Source organism: Fulvia fulva, chromosome 3 (genome assembly GCF_020509005.1).
Source record: "Fulvia fulva chromosome 3, complete sequence".
Lineage (NCBI taxonomy): Eukaryota > Fungi > Ascomycota > Dothideomycetes > Mycosphaerellales > Mycosphaerellaceae > Fulvia > Fulvia fulva.
The window spans coordinates 1,571,323-1,591,120 of NC_063014.1; the positions used below are offsets into that span (position 1 = coordinate 1,571,323).

Here is a 19,798-nt window from a genome sequence, read left to right on the forward strand (position 1 = left end):
CGATCTCTTCTCTACACTCTTTTAGTAGTACGTTTAGTATCCTGTCTAGGCCTAGGGCTTTTCGTCCCTTTAGCTTACTTATAACTCCTGTTACTATGTTAGAGCTAACCGCCCAATCTATGTCTAGGGGTTCCGGGTATATACTCGGGTCGATGTCCGTAAGGTCTGCCTCTACTTACGTCGAAAAGAAATAGTCGGCTAACGCTTTTGCCTTACCCCGGGGCGTAGCCTAGGCAATCCCTTCGCGGTCTACGATTAGGGGGAAGTGAGGGGCTTGTTGCTCTTTAGGTAGTCGTGCCTATTTAGCAAGTCTCTACATCTGTTCCGGGTTTTCTATAACGAGCCCGATCGTCGCTCTCTAGTCCTACAGCTTATCGCGTCTTATCTGTGCCTTCTTCTCTTATGTCGCGTGGCAGTATTACTCCTACGTCTCTTAGGTGTGCTCCTTCGTCCACTGTCGCCTTGCCCTTCTAGCCTCCCTTACCTTCGTAGAGTATTTAGGGGTCTAGAAGGCCTTCTGCTACGTTAAGGGCCGGAGTAACGGCGTGTATTGTTCCGCTGCTTACTATATAACCGAGGTAATCTGTTCCGCTACTTGATCTAGCTAAGCTGTCGTCTCGAGTTCTCTATACTATGGTAGGTTCGCTATTAGGAAGCCTCTTATGTCGTCCTAGCGTGCCTTCTTCTAGTTACGGCGTGGTTCGTTTACTAGCTCCTCTATCGCCTTCACCCCTAGCGTCGTTTAGCAAGGAAGGAATCGTATTTAGTAAGCTAGCTACGAGATAAGGTGACAAGTCTTAACCGCGCTTTCCTACTTATCTAGCACTACCGTGTAGCCTCGTTTCGAGAGGTTAGCCCGGAGTAAAAGCTTCCCTCTACGCCCTCCCTCCCTGTTTGCTCCTTAAGCCAATATCCACCTCTATAGGCCTAAGCCCTTTAGTGCTCTCTATTGACCGACATGCGTATCCGTCCTCTCGGGCTATATAGACAGTGTTAGCCGTCGCTACTAGTGTATACCACGCCCTAGGTTTTGACGCCCTTCGCGTTACCGTAGCCTATCTCTAGAAAGCGGCCGTCTATACCTCGTAGGTTTGCTCGGGGCACACACTACGCCGGGTAGCGTACTCCTTGCGTTTCTACCTACTAACTAATATGAAGTTCCTTATTACCCTGCCCTCGATCCTCCCCGATTATAGAACTAATCCACTTATATTGTACGTCTTTTCCCCGTCCTAACAGCCGTCTTTTCCTTACTTAGGCCATCGTCTTTTCCTCGTCGCAATCTACTATATTAGACTAGGTGCGTTATGTAGCGGGATAGGCAGTGCCTTAGGCAAACCCCTCGTTCCTATACCGGGTGTTTAATAGGCCCTTATAGGCTTCGCCGCGTGTCTACCTACCTACCGTATTGCCCGCTAGCAAACACTAGATTGTTTCGTAGTCCGCTCGACGCCGTTGTATAGTCCGCTCAGTTGTTGTTCTATAGTCCGCTCGTCTAATGTTCGTCGCTTAGCCCGCTCGGTTTACGGTCTCCGGAGCTAAAAATTCTGTACTTATACTAGAGGTGTCCTATCGAGCGTATAGGCCACGGTTCCGCGCCCTTCTTACACGTAGAAAGAAGAGGGACTCGCTCCCGACACGAGTACACGCTCGTCGGATGGTTTTCATACCCGTTTTGCTAGTAGTCCTCTGTTCGCCGCGGCTTCGTCTACGCTACGCGCCCGTCGCGCCTACGACGCTCTAGCGTAAGAATACTTGGCTCTCTCGTAGCTAGACGAGAGGTTCGTAGCCGACACTACGTACAGGTGATTCTCGTCGTCGACCTCGAGTAGTTAATAGTTTGTTAGTCTTTCGTAATATTAGGGCGAGAGCCTAGCCTATAAGATATAAGAGTAAAAGCGAGAATATAGGTACGAAGTATAGATATAAATGGTATAGTATAATTGCTATATAAAACGAAAGACGAAGAAAGTAAGAGAGGCCTAGGGAAGGCCGGATACTTATACGCGACCCTCGCGAGTACGTGTCCCCGCATTAATAGGGCTAACCTATACGAAGCCGCGCTTAGTAGCTTTGCTCAAAACCTTATTCTAACCTACCCTACGTTCCGAGTCTTCTACGTACTTCTTCTAGGGTCTAGCGTAGTCGCGGGTACTCGCGGGAGTGCCGTAAGTTATATAGCTACGAGCCGAAGTAAATCTGTTAAGGTTTAGTAGAGTAGTAAATTTGGAGGGCTAGGTCCCGTAGTAAATATTACGGGGCATATAATTCTTAGCGCTTATATACTAAGCTAGACTTTCACTTCTTAACGACTTCTAAGTACTCTAAGGCTCTTCTGTCCCTACCTTCTATATACTCTATAGGGAGACTATGACATAAGATACTAAGGCGAAGAACTAGGCCCTATAATAAGAAGTCGATAACCTAAAGGCTCGGCTTAAGGTAGGAGACACTATATAGAACGGAGGTAGGGGCCGCTTAGGCCGCCGACCCTCTCGTTCCCGCCTACGCGAGACCTTACTTAAGTAGCTAATACGTAAGTATCGCGAAGCTACTAGTAGAGGTAGCGGTAGTAGTAGTAGTAATAACGATAGAGATAACGATGACCGTAGTAATAATAGCCGAGGACGTAATAATAACCGTCCGTAACTAGGACCTAATAATAGTCGTGACTCGAGAATACGTAATACCCGTATCTAGATACTACTAGTTAACCTTCTAGAACGTCTCTTTACTATTAACCGTACCCTTACTCGCGGTATAGAGATCGGTAAGGGTATACCTAACCCTAAGCACTTTAAGAACGATAACGACCCTAATTTCGACAGCTAGTATAGTAGTGTTCTCCTAAAGCTAACTATAGTAACCTTCCGTACTAAGGTAGATAGTCTACGCTTCGTATATAGGTAGACGTAAGGTAATCCTTAGCGAAGTACTAAGCCGAGGATCCCTATACCTAGATAGTAGTCCTTTAACGAGTTTAAGACTAGAGAAGAGTTATTAGATTAGATAATACGCTAATATAGTATACGTAATAAAGGAACTAAGGCTATAGTTAATATTACTACCTATAAGTAAGAACAAGGCGAAACCTTTATAGCCTTCTATACCCGCTACTCGAAGTTACGCGCCTAGATGTTATAGACCGATAAGACCGAGCTTATACTGTTCCGTAACCGACTAAACCGTAAGTACTTTATTAAGACCTTCGGCGACCGCGAAGTCGACCGCCGCCTAGATAGTATATAAGACGTTATCGAGGAGTATACCGTACTAGACGAGAGCTTCTACGAGACAGATCGATTATACCCGTAGAAGGAGCGCCCCCGTAGTAATAGTAACTCGAACGGTAATAGCGGCTAGAATAACTAGAATAACGGTAACGTAGTTACTAGTACCGCTACCGGTATAGTAGGTGCCTTAGTATAGCGCCTACTATAGTACGCTAGTACTAAGAAGAAGGAGGATCTACCGACATATCTATAGAACCTACCTACGCTTAACCGTAAGTAGCGCGAAGACCTTAAGAAGTAGGGTAAGTACTACCGCTACCGTATAGGTTCTTACGTATCGACTAACCCTAAATACCTAATATATAGGTACGATAGCGACTACCGCCTACCGCGTCTACGTAATACTACGCCGAATCCGAACGTAAACCTTAGTTTCCTAGCCGCCGATCCGTAGTAGGGAAATAGTACGACCGCTACCTAAGCGTAGTAGATAGCGGTTACCCGAACTTCCTAGGATAGGAAGAGTATAAGATTAAGAGACACGGAATGTAAGAGACGGTAACAGACTATAGTAAGGAGCTTAAGATATCGGTATACGTACTAGATAAGTAATAGCTAGCTATATACCCTTATATAGTATTACCCGTAATAATATAATATAGAAAGGGTCGAGGCCTTATAGATTCTACTTCTACCTCTCTCTTACTTAACTAGAAATTTATACGCAAATATATAATACCCCTAATCCCTTTAACGTAGAGCCGACGACTAATACTAGGAGATAGAACGGCTACTACGCGGTAGATTATATACGCGGCCCTTATAGACGTAGTTATCGGCGATTATTACGAGCAAATATTATACTACGTCACCGACCTCGAATACGACATCGTCTTTAGCCTACCGTAGCTTATAGTATATAACCTAAACATCTTCTAGGAGATAAGCGAGGTAGCATTTAGATCGGATTACTGCTTTAGTCACTATCTATAGAATAAGATATCGATAATAGTATAATCCCTAAACTACCGCGAGAAGAAGAAGTAGGCACTAGTACGATACGGACTAGAGCCCTTTACTAGAGAAGTAGCGAGCTTTATAGTAGGAGGGGCAGAGCTAAACGTCTTATTATATAACCTAGAAGATATAGACGATAAAGAAGTAGACTACTAGGGCGTTTCTTAACGCGCGTAGGGGATGTACGTATACCGGCCTAGGGCTAAGTGCTTCTATATTATGCCTACTAGGCGTAAGAGCGACGGCGGAGAGCTTAAGCTAAGTGTAATAGCTACTAATGATCTAGACCAATTCTTAAATAAGTAGTTTAATCACAATCCGAAGGAGAAGTTACCGCTAATATACTACGATATTACGGACGCTTTCTTAGCTAAGGATTATAAAGGACTCCTACCTTACCGACTAGGCGTAGATTATAAGATTTATATTAAGCCTAATAGTCTATAAGAGCCACTATACCGCAAGCCCTACGGCCTAGCTAAGAAGGAGAACGAGGTAGTTAAGAAATAGCTAGACGAGCAAATATCTAAAGGGAAGGTACGGAAAGTAGGGCAAAAGACGAGCTAGTCTCCTACACTAGTACTAGTAGTACGTAAGCCTAGAGGTAGGCTACGTGTTTATATCGACTATAGAGGATTAAATGCGATCACTATTAAGAACCGGTATCCGATTCCCTTAATATAAGAGACGCTTAACCGTATATACGGCAAGAAGTACTTCACGAAGCTAGACATTATAGTAGCCTTTAACAAGTTACGGATAGCTAAAGGGCACGAGTAGTTAACGGCGTTTACGACACAATACGGTATCTACGAGTGTCTAGTGTTGCCATTCGGCTTATATAACGGACTAGTATCGTTCTAATTATATATTAACAAGGTCTTATAAGAATACCTAGACGACTTTATATCGGCCTACCTAGATGACGTGCTTATCTTTAGTAACACCTTAGAGGAGCATATTAAATACGTACGGAAGGTTCTTACTAAGCTACGCGATATAGGACTTATAGTAGATATCGACAAAAGCGAATTCTACTAATAGAAGGTGAAGTATCTTAGGCTAATTATAACCCCTAACGGCATCGAGATAGACCCCGAGAAACTCGAATGTATTCAGACATAGGAAGCTCCTAAGAACCTAAAGGATGTGTAGGCCTTCCTTAGATTTACTAACTTCTATAGGCGGTTTATCGAAGCATTTTCGCGTATAGCTACTCCTCTTACAAACCTGACCAAGTCGGACGGACTAAGCAATTATAAGAACAGAAGGATTCAATAGTCACTAGATTGCTAACAAGCCTTTGACAATTTAGAAGCTACGTTTAGTAAAGCCGGTATACTCGTACATTACGTGTGCTAGGTAGGCAAACAGTAGTAGAGATAGATTCTTTAGATTTTATAAACGCCGGCGTGCTTTCGTAGTATAACGAGAATGGTGTACTATATCCTATAGCCTTCTACTCGAAGAAGTTAAGTCTATAGGAGTGTAATTATAAAATCTATAACAAGGAACTATTAGCTATCATTAAGGCTTTTAAGGAATAGAGACCCGAGCTCGCCTACGAGGTAGATGATAAGGACTTATAGCTAGTCAAGATTTACACCGACTATAAGAACCTAGAATACTTTATAAAGACAAAGTAGCTAAATCGGCGACAAGCGCGTTAGGCTAAGTTCTTGTCATAGTTTAACTTTAAGATAATATACCGTCTAGGACTTCAAGGTATAAAGCTAGACAGCCTGACGAGACGTAGCTAGGACCTTCCGTAGGGGGTGGACGACCCTCGGAACTAGTATTAGCATTAGACATTACTACCTCCTAAGCGATTCCTTAAGATCGCCTTACTATAGGCAATAGTAGAAGATGCGCCGGAAGAAGAGGAACCAGTATAGCTAAACCCTAAAGCTGAAGAGTTCATGCCTGTAGAACGAGATGCGCCTACTAAACAACCGGCGACGCGTGAAAGTCAGCGGGAAGCCGAACTCGAGTATCGAATATCGACGGCGTACGTAACCGATAACGAGCTCAAGACCGCGATCAAGGACCTGCAGAAAGACCGTACTCCTGCACTGCTGCAGAGAGCGAAGATTCACCCAGTATACTACAAAGTAGATGGCGACCTGCTATATGTTCGAAATCAATACGACGGCTGGAGCTTATGGGTACCAAATGACCAAGCCTTACAGACCAGATAATCAAGATAAACCATGACGCTCCAGCAGCAGGCCATCTAGGACGAGCTCGCACTTATGAACTCGTGGCACGTGAATTCTACTGGCCTGGATTAGCGAGATCCGTGCGCAGATACACCGCGAATTGCCGCACCTACCGCACAACAAAATCTCTGCACTCCCAGCCACCAGGATTATTACAGCCACTTCCTGTTCCAGATCGGCCTTAGAAACACATTGCAGTCGACTTCGTTGTCGGACTCCCAGACAGCACTCTTGACGGCATGGTCTACAACAACATTATGACCGTCACTGACAGGCTCACCAAGGAAGTCGAGCTGATCCCTATTGGCGCGATGACAGCACAGAATGCGGCAAGGCTTTTCCTCAAACATGTGTTCTGTCGGCGCGGGTTTCCTGACACCATCACATCAGACCGTGGCAAGCAGTGGGTTGCTACCTTCTGGAAGAAACTCTGCAAGATGCTCCGCACAAATCGCAAGCTGAGTTCTTCGTATCACCCAGAAACTGATGGACAGTCAGAACGCACTAACCAGGCGATGGAACAGTATCTTCGCATGTTCACCAATGAGGCACAGGATGACTGGGCAGAATGGCTGTGCCTTGCTCAGTTCGCGATCAACAATCACCTGTCTGAGACTACTGGTGTGTCGCCGTTCTACGCCACCTTAGGCTACAACCCTGAGTTCACAGAGCGAGTTGACCTGAACGCTGGAAAGGAGGGAGGACTGACCACTCTCCAGCGACTGGAGTGCCTAGTGCTGTGTTCCGTTTTGCTCCTGTTTTCCTTCTTTTCATCTGCTATCCTTTCCCAGCCCTCGAGCGTTTCGTATCACCATTCATCGTCAACATATCCTTCGTCTTCGATGCCCATTGCATCGCCACCTTCGACGGTATATTTCGTGCCCAGTGCTTGCTGTGCTTGTCGGATCATGTCCTCCATCCTGCGACTCATACTGTTGATGGCCTTGTCCTGTTTCGCTTGTCGCTTCGTGTACCTCTCTACTTCTGGGCTCATGCAGTTCCTAGCTGAGCCTGCGCTGTTCGGCCGACTGACTGTACGCCCTTGAGGCGATCGTGTCGGCGCGATAGATGCTCGTCGATTGTGCTCAGCAACTTTCGCAATGGATAGCGGTTGCTGGGCTGGGCTGCCATTAGCTGCTACATACGAGCCTTGGCGTCGTGGAACTGGTGCAAGGCTTCTTCTGCTGTTCGCTCGTGATGCTTGCGGTCTCGCGATCAGGGTGTTTCGTGGTACACTGCCACCTGATACTTTCCGTCGAAGACTCCCAGGCCCACTGTCGTCGACATCTGGTGTTCCTATCATGACCCAGCTATCTCGATCTGTTTGTCGTCGCTTATTTGGCGGTCTGCTTTGTGATTGCTGCTGCCCGAAATCCGGACTGTCTTGTTCAAAGTCTCCGTCGAACTCGTCAGCATGCCACGATCCAGGAAGGGGCGTTGATCGGCCAGCGCTCTGTTGTAGTAAGTCTGAGCCGACCAGTGGGAACGATGTCTCGTAGCCTTTGCCACCTCCAGCCGTGAAGCCTCGGAATACGCTCGTGCCGAAGTTGAAGACGCTTCCCACGATCCCAAACGCCAAGCTCGTCCACGTCTGTTGCGCCTCGCCTCCATTGTATGTCGGCATCCGCGCAACGCCATTTCGTTCGCGCGCAAGTGGTCCTGAAATGGGCGCATTGTCGCCGCTCATAGCAAGTCCCATATCGTCATCCCTAAGCCGCCTCCTAAATTCATTCTCATGCACTGTCAATTGTTCGAAGCGCGCTGTTGATCGTAGCGAAGGTGTGTCGAAGCCGTCTGCGAGACGATACCGTTCGTTGACCAGCCCCGAACTGCGACCGTATGCGCTTTCGTACAGTTTGTCGCTGGGTGTAGCAAGTTGGGCCCAGGCTGGAGTTTCCGTCAAGTGATGTGCTTGTATCCCGTCACGCGACTCTGGTCGCTGCCTCTTGCGATTGTGCGTCGAAAAATAGTCGTTGGCGGTGGCAAGGGAGGACGTTGTCGACACTGAGGCGGGCGACTTAGGCGGTAGAAGGAAGATCGTGTTGGGGCCAGCCAGTGCCAGTGAGGAGGGCGGTGAGGTTGCCATTGTCGTTGAATTCGCAGGCGGTATGCAGCTGGACACTCGGTCGTGTGATAGTATGTTTTAGCGTGGAATGTGCGGACGCCCGCTTCGTCGGGTAAAATGCTGTCTGATGGCTATGTTGACACTGGTTGAGTCCGTCACATGTCATAGTATTCCCTGCCTTGTCGAGGACGATTGATGTATGCGATTGTGCTGCTGTCCTCGTGGCGTGAGTTGACGTTGCTGTGGTACTCAAGCCCGTGCATTTGCTTACTAAATTAGTGGCCGTTGATCCCTGCAACTGTTTGCGACGACTTCTGGACCCCTCTTCTGCCACTCAACAACAACAACACATCACGACCATTACGAGAATGCGGATATGTACACTATGATGCATTCTTCAGTATTCCAACAGGCGGTGATTCTCATCAAGATAGCATGGTTACGGTAAAGATGCTCGCTAGGTCTACGATGCCGTCAGACGGCTGAAACTTCAGCTGAAGATGCAGCTCTCAGCCTGGTACACAACGTGAGCCAACGACGCAGGATGTGCCGGAAGCTGTCAGTATGTATAGCAGCCGAGAGCCCTCACAGCATATGCGAGCTTTGGCTTTGGCTGTGGCAGCTCCTTTCCAGAGGTCACGTTGCAATTCACTTCCGTACATAACAGTCTCGTTGGCGGTCGATGTTGAGGAGATCCCCCAGATGTGCTTCGCCGCGAGTAGTGATGTCGGTCATTCGGGTGTTCATGTAACTACCAGGCTTGTACGCTTCTTGTATCTTGGGCTTCACTTGTTCTTCTGAGACGCGATGATTAAAGCCCTCTTACTTGAGCATCCGATAACGCACGTGGAGGCACCGCATGAGTGTAAATGTAAAGGCTCAGAGTGCCGTCATCTTTCCTCGCGGCTCCGAGCTGATGGTAACCCAGTACTTGCCAGTATGTCAGGGAGCATCCTCGCAGTAAGACATGCTTGTCGATGGACGCAAAGAAAATGCATTACACCGGCTTCTCTCCATACAGTGTTGGTAAAAAGGAGTAAATAGTAAATAGTAACTACTATTCTATTACTATTTACTCTAGCGTCGCGTAAAGATTTACTATTACTATTTACTATTACTATTACTTTTGAATAGTAACTAAATACTAATAGTAAGTTAATAGTAATAGTAAAAGTTATACTATACTAAATATAGTATAACGTAAAGTACTAGTGAGCTAGGAACACTAGTGAGCGAGGAATTTTGTCTTAGTATAACTAACTTCTTAATTATTATACTATATCTTAATAATATAATAACTTATATAATCGTCTAATAAAGAAGGTAGAATTGCTCTTACCCTCTCTACCTATTGTTATAGCAAATTTCCGAGTCTCCTACGCGTAGCTATAGCATATTACGTACCTTGTTCGACGCTAACTAGCCGGTACTATAGAATTACTCCCCGCGTTGATACTCGCCCTATCTAGTATAAACTTACGTTAACCGAAGAATAGACGATTATTCGATATATCCTCGACCTCGATTCGTAAGGATTCGCGCCTACCCTTAGCGAGGTAGTAGATATAGCGGACAAGCTACTCGGTAAACGCGACGCGGATCCGATAGGTAAGAACTAGGTAGAGAGATTCGTTTCGCGCTCTACCGAGCTTAAAATAGCCTTTAACCGAGCGAAGGACCGTTAGAGAATACTCTAGGAAGATCTAGAAGTTATAAGTGCCTAGTTCAAGCTTATATAAGAGACGATTACTAAGTATAGCGTATATAACGAGAATATCTATATCTTTAATAAGACGGACTTTTAAATAGGCGTAATTAGCTCTATAAAAGTTGTTACTAGCTCAAAACGACGCTCTCGCCCTACGGCTACTTAGCCTAGTAATAGAGAGTAGGTTATAGTTATTTAGAGCATCTATACCGCTAGCTACTCGACCCCGCCCTTTGTTATCTATAAAGAGCGCGTCTATATTTTAGTATAGTACGAAGAGGTAGATATACCGCGGAATAAGAAGCTTACGGTCTCCGAGAATAGATAGATAAACGACGTACTTAGCCTCGAGTAGTTAAAGCACTTTAACGCGTATATAGAGGCGCGTTCTATTAGGTAGCTATATATTATAATTAGGCGTAAGTACGTAGTCGGGTAAGGTATAAGTCGAATAGATATTCTATCTAAGAGAGGCGCGGAGGGCGCGAGAGTTATATACGGGCGCTAAGCCGCTAGTCGGATTAGTTAGCAGGCGCGGGGTCTAGGTACGTGCCCGCGGGTTTAAGTAAATGTACGCCGGTACGGTAATACTACCCCCCCCCCCCTCTTAGAGTACGCTCCGAAGTACTCTTCTCTCCTCTTATATCTATCGTATCTATTATATCTCTTATTGCCTTTACAAACACCTTATTATCTATTAGACTATCGTCTAATCCGTCTTTAAGATCGTCTTAACTCGCGCTAATCGGAAGATTAGCGTCTACGACTCGGTCTACTCGTTAAGTAAGATCGTTATTACGACGCGTATCGCTCTCTTTCTTATAAGCCCGGAGGCCTAGTCCTGCCGGCATTAGAGCTATCGCTACTTATACTAGTTAGCGCGCTATACGTATGCCTATAGCATTCTTATTTGGTATCTAGTCTATAGGTAGTTAAAAACTAGGTAGCTTAGTTGCTCTCGGGTAGTTATAGTAAAAGTCGGCTACGGAGGCGGCGGTAGTCTCGATAACCTAGTCCGTAGCTTTATAGGATAGCTTATTATATCTAATATATTTCATGTTGAACAGGTACGGGTAGATGGCAGCGGAGTGGAGTAAGAGATCAATCTTCAACTGACTAATAGCACGAGCATGCAGCAATATATCAGGAACCAATATGTTGATTGTGTTGGATGTCTATCTAAGCTAAAGGGGAGAGAAGGTATCTCCCTACAAGCTGAGTCATCGTGGATGCCTTAGGCTACTAGATCACTTCCTAATTGTTGACTCCCTTTAAGATGCTACATCTTAACATTTCACTAAGTATTTCTAATATAGCTACTTACCTCCTACCGGTATTAGTCCTCGCGGCTATCTCTTCTTATAGTCTAGAATTTACTTAACTTCCTATTAATCGGGTTCGGCGGGATCGGCTTCGTATAATTCGTCGTCGATAATTCGGATCGGTAGTAGTACGGGTTATATCTGTCCTATAACCGGCGGATAAACTAGTATAAGAAGGTATAAGTAGAAGCTATTATCGATATTTAAAGTAGGTAGGAGCTCTACTTTATAAGTGTTGCCCGGTAGTGCCTCTATAATTACGTACGGTCTAGACTACTTTACGTCTATCTTACGAGAAGTTCTCTCTATCGTCTAGTTCTTAGTACTTACCTATACTTCGTCGCCTTCGGCGTACCGTAGTATAGGTATACGAGTCTAGTTTACGTACTTAGCTTAGACTACTTATATTAAGGCTATCTACTATCGTAAGTATTAGTATATCTCTTATATCTTAGCTATAAACTTGTCCGTAGACTCGGCGTCTAGTCGCTATTTATATAGCATTAGTAGTATAGGTAAGTCTAAGTCAAACTTAGAGAACCTTAGATTACGCCTAGTATTAGTATAGAACGGCGAGACGCCTATTATTACGGACACTATATTGTTTGCTATAAACTTAGCTAATAGAGTCTAATCTAGCTAGTCGTCCTAGGTATAGTTAATAAAGATACGTAGGTATTACTCTATTACTTTATTCGTGTTCTCCGACTGTCTATCTATTTCTAGGTAGAACGACAAAGATAGCTTTCGATTAATACTAAGTAGCGCGTATATCCTACGCTAGAGTACGGAAACCTATTACGTACTACAATCCGAGACAATAGACTTCGGGAGCCTATATCTACTAAACACGTACTTAAGGAATACTAGTACGTGATACTCTACTATTATCGAGGTGATAGGAATAATATATTGCTCCTTAGTTAGGCGGTATATAACGGTCATAATGTTCTCGTACGTTTATCCGTCGACTATACTTATTCCCTTCGGTAGTTTAACTACGAAGTTAATAGAGATATCCTCCTAAGCGCTAAATAGTACTAGTAGCGGTCTTAATAGCCCTAGGTACTAGATGTTAGTATTCTTACTCGTACGGTAAGCGCAGTAGGCACGTATATAGCTCTTAATAAATCGTACGATACCTAGCTAGGTATAGTTACGAGCTACTAATTTATACGTCTTCTCGTCTCCTAAGTAACTAGCTACTATATAGTCGTAGAAAGCCTATACGATACGAGTACGTACCGGGATTTCACCTTTATCTAGATTGTCTTCTAACTCCGGAGGAACGAATAGGTTATAACTACTAACGTACTTTACTACCGAGCGGGCTATACTACTAAGCGGGCTATACTACCGAGCGGGCCACTTTTGCTAAGAACTATACTACTTCTATAGATATAGCTATATCACTACTATTATAGCGTATATTGTCTTTAAACGAGGCCAAACTGACCTTAGCTGTCTAGGCTACGAAACGCGACGCGATAATTACGAATCGACTTACTATAAAGGTATACGACGCGTCGCGAACTATACTAGGGTATCGATTGAATAGACGACCTCCTCGGGGTGACTACGAGCCTAATTCGAAGAAGCTTATAGAGCTAGAAGAGAGGGTAATACTTAAGTATATACTCGAGCTAGATCTTAGAGGTTTCCCACTATTAAAGGCTAGTATACGAGTAATAGCCAATTTATTACTATAAGAGAAGGGTCTTAAGCCCACTAGTCTTAATTAGACAGACAGGTTCATTAGGCGGTATCGTGAGCTAAAGGATTATATAACACGTAGATACGATCGTTAGCGAGCCCTAATAGAAGATCTAGACGTTATCGAGAAGTAGTTCTTACTTATAGGTAATATAAAGGAGAAGTATAGCATCCTTAACTAGGACACCTATAACTTCGACAAGATAGGGTTTATAATAGGTATTATTACGTCTTAGAGCGTCGTTACGGGTTTAGAAAGGCGTAGTAGAAAGAGGAAGGTCATTTAATAGGGTAATAAACAATAGGCAATAGTGATTAAGACTATCTATATAGACGGAATAGCGCTCCTACTCTACGTTATCCTTATAAGTAAATAGTATATTAGTACCTAGTACTAAGACGGTAACTTAGGTCTAGACTAGATAATCGGGCTAATAGAGAACGGCTAGACTAATAATGAGTTTAGTATACGGTAGCTAGAGCATTTCTAGAAGTATACTATAGCTCGTACGACTAGGGTATAGAGACTACTTATTATTGATAGCTACGAGAGCTATAACTCGAAGGCATTCTAGAATCTATATAAGGAATATAAGATCTTAGCCCTATATATACTATCGTATACCTCGTACTTACTCTAGCTATTAGATATAGGTTACTATTTGTCTTTAAAGAAGGTATACGGTGCTTAGCTCTCGGGCTTAGCACGCTAGCGTATTACTTATATCGATAAAGTAGAGTTTCTACGCGCCTTCCGGGTAGCCTATAACGCTATATTTAGACAGGAGAACATCCTATCGAGCTTTAGAGGCGCTAGTTTAGTTCTATTCAATCTATAGGTAGTGATAGACAAGCTTAATATTAAGCTACGTACGCTAACCCCTCTAGCTCCGGACTCTACCCCTTAGGAGTCGAAGACACTACGAATAATAAAAGAATTCGACTCTTAATCGATACTAGTAACGAACAAAATACGTACCCGGGTAGGTTTATCGCTAAACTCGTTATAGAAAGGGGTATATTAGCTTATAAAAGGGAGTAGAGAGATAGCGTATTAGATAGCTCTTATACGAAGCGAGATTAGTAAGCTACGTAAGTCTAACGAGGCCTTTATATAGCGGAAAGTATAGAAGCGTAAGTATATTTAGTCTAGAGGGTCTCTAACCTTCGATAAGGCGTCGTAATTAATATCTCTAGAGGATACTAGGAGGTAGGAAGTAAGTAGAGAGTCGCTAGATAGTGTTCGGCTAGTACTAAGGCTACGACGCTATAAGCGATATAGCGAGTCGGGTATAACGTACGTACCTATTAAGTAGACTCGCTAGATAGCGAAGAATCTGAAGAGGAATTGTCCTCCTAGTAACGATTCTGTAGGATGTCGTCGTGTTAAGATACCGTCGCAATTAAAGTGGAAGTGGTACAGTTCTTGGCAAAAGTGGCCCGCTCGGTGGTGTGGCCCGCTCGGTAGTGAAGCACGTTATAGTATTACTATTTACTATCTACTCTTACCAACGCTGCGATTATAGGAATGCCATGGATTGAAAGTTCGATATTGACAGGTCTTCCTCGCAGATACAGGCTATCCTTCTATATCTTGCGAGTCACCAAACCATCTTGTTATTGGCTGCCTTCGCTGCTTACTTCCCCTCGGACAGGCCTATATGTTCGTTGCGACGACAACACTGTTTCTGGAACGCTGAAAGAACGCTTGAATTCGCAGCGCTAACCGTGAAGAGCCTCGATCTCTGGATCCTTACAATTTTGATTTTCCTATGACAGGGAATAAGGCGGTATAGAAGAGTCGCGCTTTCTGATCCAACTCGCTGTCGGATGTCTCTGCCGAGCCCCGAACTCAACACTGGCACTAGCGGCGGTAGATGAATGCCGATCACCTGGAACTCTCACGACCACGATCTGCTGTCAAGACTCTTTCACCATCGTTTGAAAATTCTGCAGCATCTCACGACCATGGTGGCCACCGATGACAAGGCGGACGAGAAGCCGTGGCACGCCGCCTTCCCCGAGCCCACAATAACAGCAGATGTCTTCCCACGCAGTCGAGCTCTCATGATCATGTCCTTGAAGATAGGAAGCATGCTCATCGTAGACGTCCGTCGTACGGACTATGAGGGCGGAGCTATACGAGGAAGCATCAACATACCCGCTCAAGGGTTCTACTGGAATCGTGGCGTTCTTTATGAGCTGGCGTACAAAAGCAGCATGGAGTGGGTTGTGTTTACATGCGGAAGCTCCAATGGTCGTGGTCCACGATGTGCAGCCTGGTTTTTGGAACACGTGAGGAACGTTGCGGGAGACAACGATATGAATGTGACCGTGTTGGAGGGAGGTCTGAAAGGCTGGGTCAAAGCGGGACCGCAGTATACGCAGTACATGGATGGTTTTGAGAAAGCATATTGGGAGAAAGCATTGGGTGAGCCGATCGAGGATAAACCCATTTTGAACCCACCAGGCAGTGGCAGCTTCGCACTTCCGGAGGGCAGCGTATCTGTTGATAAGGAGCCTGAAACAGTGTCTGCTCAGAAGGCATCCAGTAGCAGTGCCACGCAGGAGAAGGTCTGGTCATGGGATCCAAGCATGATGGACTCAGAGTCCTTCCCTTAATACGGTGCCAGAAACCAGCTCAATTCCGATCCGGTGTCATAGCAGCCTTGCGTACGGGGCGAAGAGACAGCCGAACCTTGATTGCGATTCGATGATCGGGCCGGCTATCTCACGCCCTGATATAATATTACAGTGATGGGATACCCCTTCGACTGCCACGCGGCACCTCTACCGCGCAAAGGCAAAGCGTGCATGATGTAGGCATTGACATGGCCACCTATGCGACCGTGAAGATGGTCAGAGGATGGCATGAAACTGCTTAAGAAGCGCGAGTATCTTGCACCTGCCGATCTCTCATTCATATCAACATCTACCTCAATTGTCATCGTCGCAGGAACCTCTTTGCGCAACCAAATTCTCCAGCCACAAAGACTTCACGATGAACTCTCAAACTTTCGTCGCCCTTGCCGAACTCCCAGATTCGCCCATGTACCTTCAAGGACGTGGAGGCGTCGACACAACTGGCACGCAGAAGCCCAAGCCCGTCGCAGGACCCATCAGACCAAAGTGATGTCGTCCATTGGATCGCACATGAATTGGTATGTCACCAATGTACTCACAGCCTAAAGCGCGACCGCTAACACCAACAACAGAACTTCATTGTACATACCTCCCAGATCCGCATGCACATATTATGGATTCGTCATATCCTTCTTGCACCCACGATTCAGCGAGTTCATGTCAAACATGGAGCATGATTAGCGATAAGATACACTTCCGGCATTTGCAGGGCGTCGAGGCGCGCGCGGAGTCACAACCTTGAATGTCGGGCACACCGACCTTGGAACTTTTTTGACGCAAGGCGGTCAACAAACCTCAGTAGATGAGCAACCTGGGTCTCACGACCATTGTAAATAGTGTGCATAGCCAGCCACTTTGAAACCAGAAAACCACCTTCCGCATCACTGGTCGCAAATATGTTGGCGTTATATCGATGAGGGAACGACGACGGGGTGGAGCGACAAGCGCGTGGATTTTCGACTGTAACCAGAGGTTGCAACACCAACTGACAGAGCAATGTGTACAACGATACGTGAACATTGCGAAAATGTCTGAAAGGCACAATGAGGTGCATAGCGTGAATGACGCTTCACAACACCACGACTATCAAGCTAGAGCAAGATAGCTACGTAAGTGCTTCCTTGAAGATGATCGTTTCCATGTGTCCAAAAGTCTTTTCCAGCGTGGCACTGTCGTGAAGCCGTATCATGTGCGCCGATGATGAATTGTATGCTGCCAATGGAGTGCAGATCATCGCGGTGCACTCTCCTGCATAGTGGTGATAGCCTTTCTTCAGCGGGGCTGATTCGCTTCAGCCAGCATTTGGATGTTGCATATCAAACTCGAAACTTCCTATACACGAGCCCGAGGGAGAAAGCTACAAACAACGGTATCCAACTTGGCGGGCATTGATCGTTGTCTCATGTGCATCGACGTCCTCGTTAACCTGTGAGTCCCATCATGGATGTCTTGGCTGGCTGGTGAATAGCGGAAGTTTCCCTGAGGCACATATCCACAAAACCGGTCACACTAGACCTTCTTCCCTTGTGCTATGAGGTCGCTCACTTTCGGCGGGAGTACCATCTGGCTCCTGTCGTTGCGCTTGAAGAACTCGATGAGCAGATTTGCTGTCTTCTCTGGGACATCCTCCTGAACGAAGTGGCCAGCTTCTGGGATGACCACCAGCTGGAACTTGCCCTGCATCTGACCAATCATCAAATCTTTGTCGAGTCGATCAGTACCAGCCAGGATGAGTTGCTTCGCGCCTCTACCAGAGAGGAACTTCTTTGACATGCCAGTGAACCACTCTTCCCACCAAGGATTTGTGGCGTCTAGGTTCGTTCTCCATATGAGTTTGCCATTGCCGGAGGGCGAAGGTATAAGCAGACTCGGGACTGAGGCTTCTGCGCTTGGGTGATCTCGAATGGACCTGCTTCGGATGTGCCAGGTCACTGCGTCCTCGATGCTAGAGAACATGCTGGGTCGAGAGGATAGGTACGTCTTCATGTGGCCCAACGCCTCTATCGCAGAGCCTTCGACGACGTCTATCACACTGTACCCAATGAAGGAACTACCGAAGACTTTGAAGTGGTCGGTGGCCAGCGTCGTCACTATCGCGCCGCCGAGACTGTGTCCGAGTAACACTGTTGGAGGAAGGGAATCCCATCCTAGGGTAGAGGCTGTGAGTTTGATCATGGAGACAGCATCATTAGTCATTGTCGCGAGACTGTAGTCGATGACCTCTTCTTGTGTCTCCATGTTAGTCACGACAGAGCCATGAGCACGAGCTTCCAGACTCAGTATGCCCGCTGTTGGTAGCCTCGCTCGAATTTGTTGTGCAAAGATAGCAAAGGATAGCCCTGATGCACCAGCTCCATGATGACAGATGAACAGAGGGTCCTTCTTGAGATCTATCGGCAAGGTGAGATAGGCATGATAGACAGCCTTCTGCTCGCCAGTCACCTCTTCGAGATACAACTCCTGATCGAAGAAGTTGGTCCAGTGTGTCGCAGGAGCCGCTTGCTCACGTGAAGATGGCCTTATCGTGTCCACGGTGGCTGCTGATGAGGCCGACGAATCTGATGACGGATAGTCGTCAACGTCGCCGTGTTGCGGCGTTGCTATCGGCATAGGCGGCGGTCTGAGATGCTCATTTGGTGGTGCGGCTCCATTCACGCTTTGCTTGAAGAGGCCCGACATGGCGTTGTACAGGTAAGGGTAGCTCTCGATTGGAGGGTCATTTGATGGTGCGGTTATGCAAGCATTGGCTCAAGTTGTTTTGCAAGCTGCAGTGGCGGACAAGTTCACAGGCAAGTCGGCATGATGGTTCTTCCTATTCACTTGGACAAAGCAGAGGTGGTGTTCTGGTTATGGCATCCACGAAGGACTGGACCTTCTCTCAGGAAAGAGCAGGCGTGAACGTTGTCGAATCGCTTAGCGCCGGAGTGAAGTCCAGATCGTTGGCCACAAGCTTCGCCGCACCCCAGCTCGGATTCTCGCGTTCCGACACATGGTGTTGCTGGCTTGTATCAATTGCCACACACGCTCAAAATACACGATATGTAGCTCGAATTGCTCAGAATAGCATCGCGAATACAGAATTTGAGAGCCTGTGGGCACTATAGTGGGCTCCATGGTGTGTTGTTGTATGTGGTGAGGTGGTGAGAAAGCAAGAAACGCGTGAATCTCGACACGGGCGCATGAAGCTTTGGTGGGGCTCTCACCAAAATCCCATGCCGAAGCGTCAACACCAACCTCTCGGCAACACAACGTGTTTTTACGCGATATGAGTAAGCAGAACATGGAAACAGATAGCTGCGAACACATTGGGAAAAGAATCAAGTTGATATGAGCAATATTGGTGGTGTTGATGATTAAAAGTCACTGGGGTGCGGCGATTGCTGGGGTGCGGCGAAGCTTGTGGCAGATCGTTGGCCCATGCTCCATGCCGATCTCTGCACGCGGCGCAAGGATGACATCCTGCAGATCGATTCACAAACATCTACAATTCACGTCGTAGGAGCGAGAATGTTTGCGACGACGAGTCTGTCCAGGCCATCGAACGTGCGAGATGTGGGGTAGGAGATAGACTTCCAGCATGCAGCAAGATTCTGAAAGCTCGAGACCTGTTTGATACAGAGTTCAAGACTGTTCCATAGCGGGACGGCCGGTGAACGTTCCCAGCTCGTGCCACTTCCTTGGAGCGCCCGCGTCGTCATCATCATCATTGTCCAGTGGCAGGAGCGACAGAGGCGTCGATGCCGCGGCCACGACAAAGCTCTGCCACAATCCAAGCTCGCACATGATCTTCACACTCGGAGCTGGAGCTGTACCTAGTAGCTACTCCAGGCAGACCTCTCACTGCTGCTCAGTAGTATTGATCCTGCGCCCTCGCCGGT

General features: G+C 46.3%; 3 protein-coding genes across 3 annotated transcripts; 1 reads left to right on the top strand and 2 right to left on the bottom strand.

Annotated features, from left to right (window-relative positions):
• Positions 1-7,277: 7,277 nt before the first annotated feature.
• CLAFUR5_08057 (uncharacterized protein) lies at positions 7,278-8,555 on the bottom strand (the record flags this gene model as incomplete). The annotated part of the gene is made up of 1 exon (XM_047907205.1): positions 7,278-8,555. The coding sequence occupies one exon, from the start codon at positions 8,553-8,555 to the stop codon at positions 7,278-7,280; it is 1,278 nt and encodes a 425-aa protein (XP_047759581.1).
• Positions 8,556-15,245: 6,690 nt separating this feature from the next.
• Positions 15,246-15,899, top strand: CLAFUR5_08058 (uncharacterized protein; the record flags this gene model as incomplete). The annotated part of the gene is made up of 1 exon (XM_047907206.1): positions 15,246-15,899. The coding sequence occupies one exon, from the start codon at positions 15,246-15,248 to the stop codon at positions 15,897-15,899; it is 654 nt and encodes a 217-aa protein (XP_047759578.1).
• Positions 15,900-17,429: 1,530 nt separating this feature from the next.
• CLAFUR5_08059 (Phosphatase methylesterase 1) lies at positions 17,430-18,599 on the bottom strand (the record flags this gene model as incomplete). Its single annotated transcript, XM_047907207.1, has 1 exon — positions 17,430-18,599. One exon carries the CDS (start codon positions 18,597-18,599, stop codon positions 17,430-17,432), a length of 1,170 nt encoding a protein of 389 aa, XP_047759577.1.
• Positions 18,600-19,798: the final 1,199 nt, after the last annotated feature.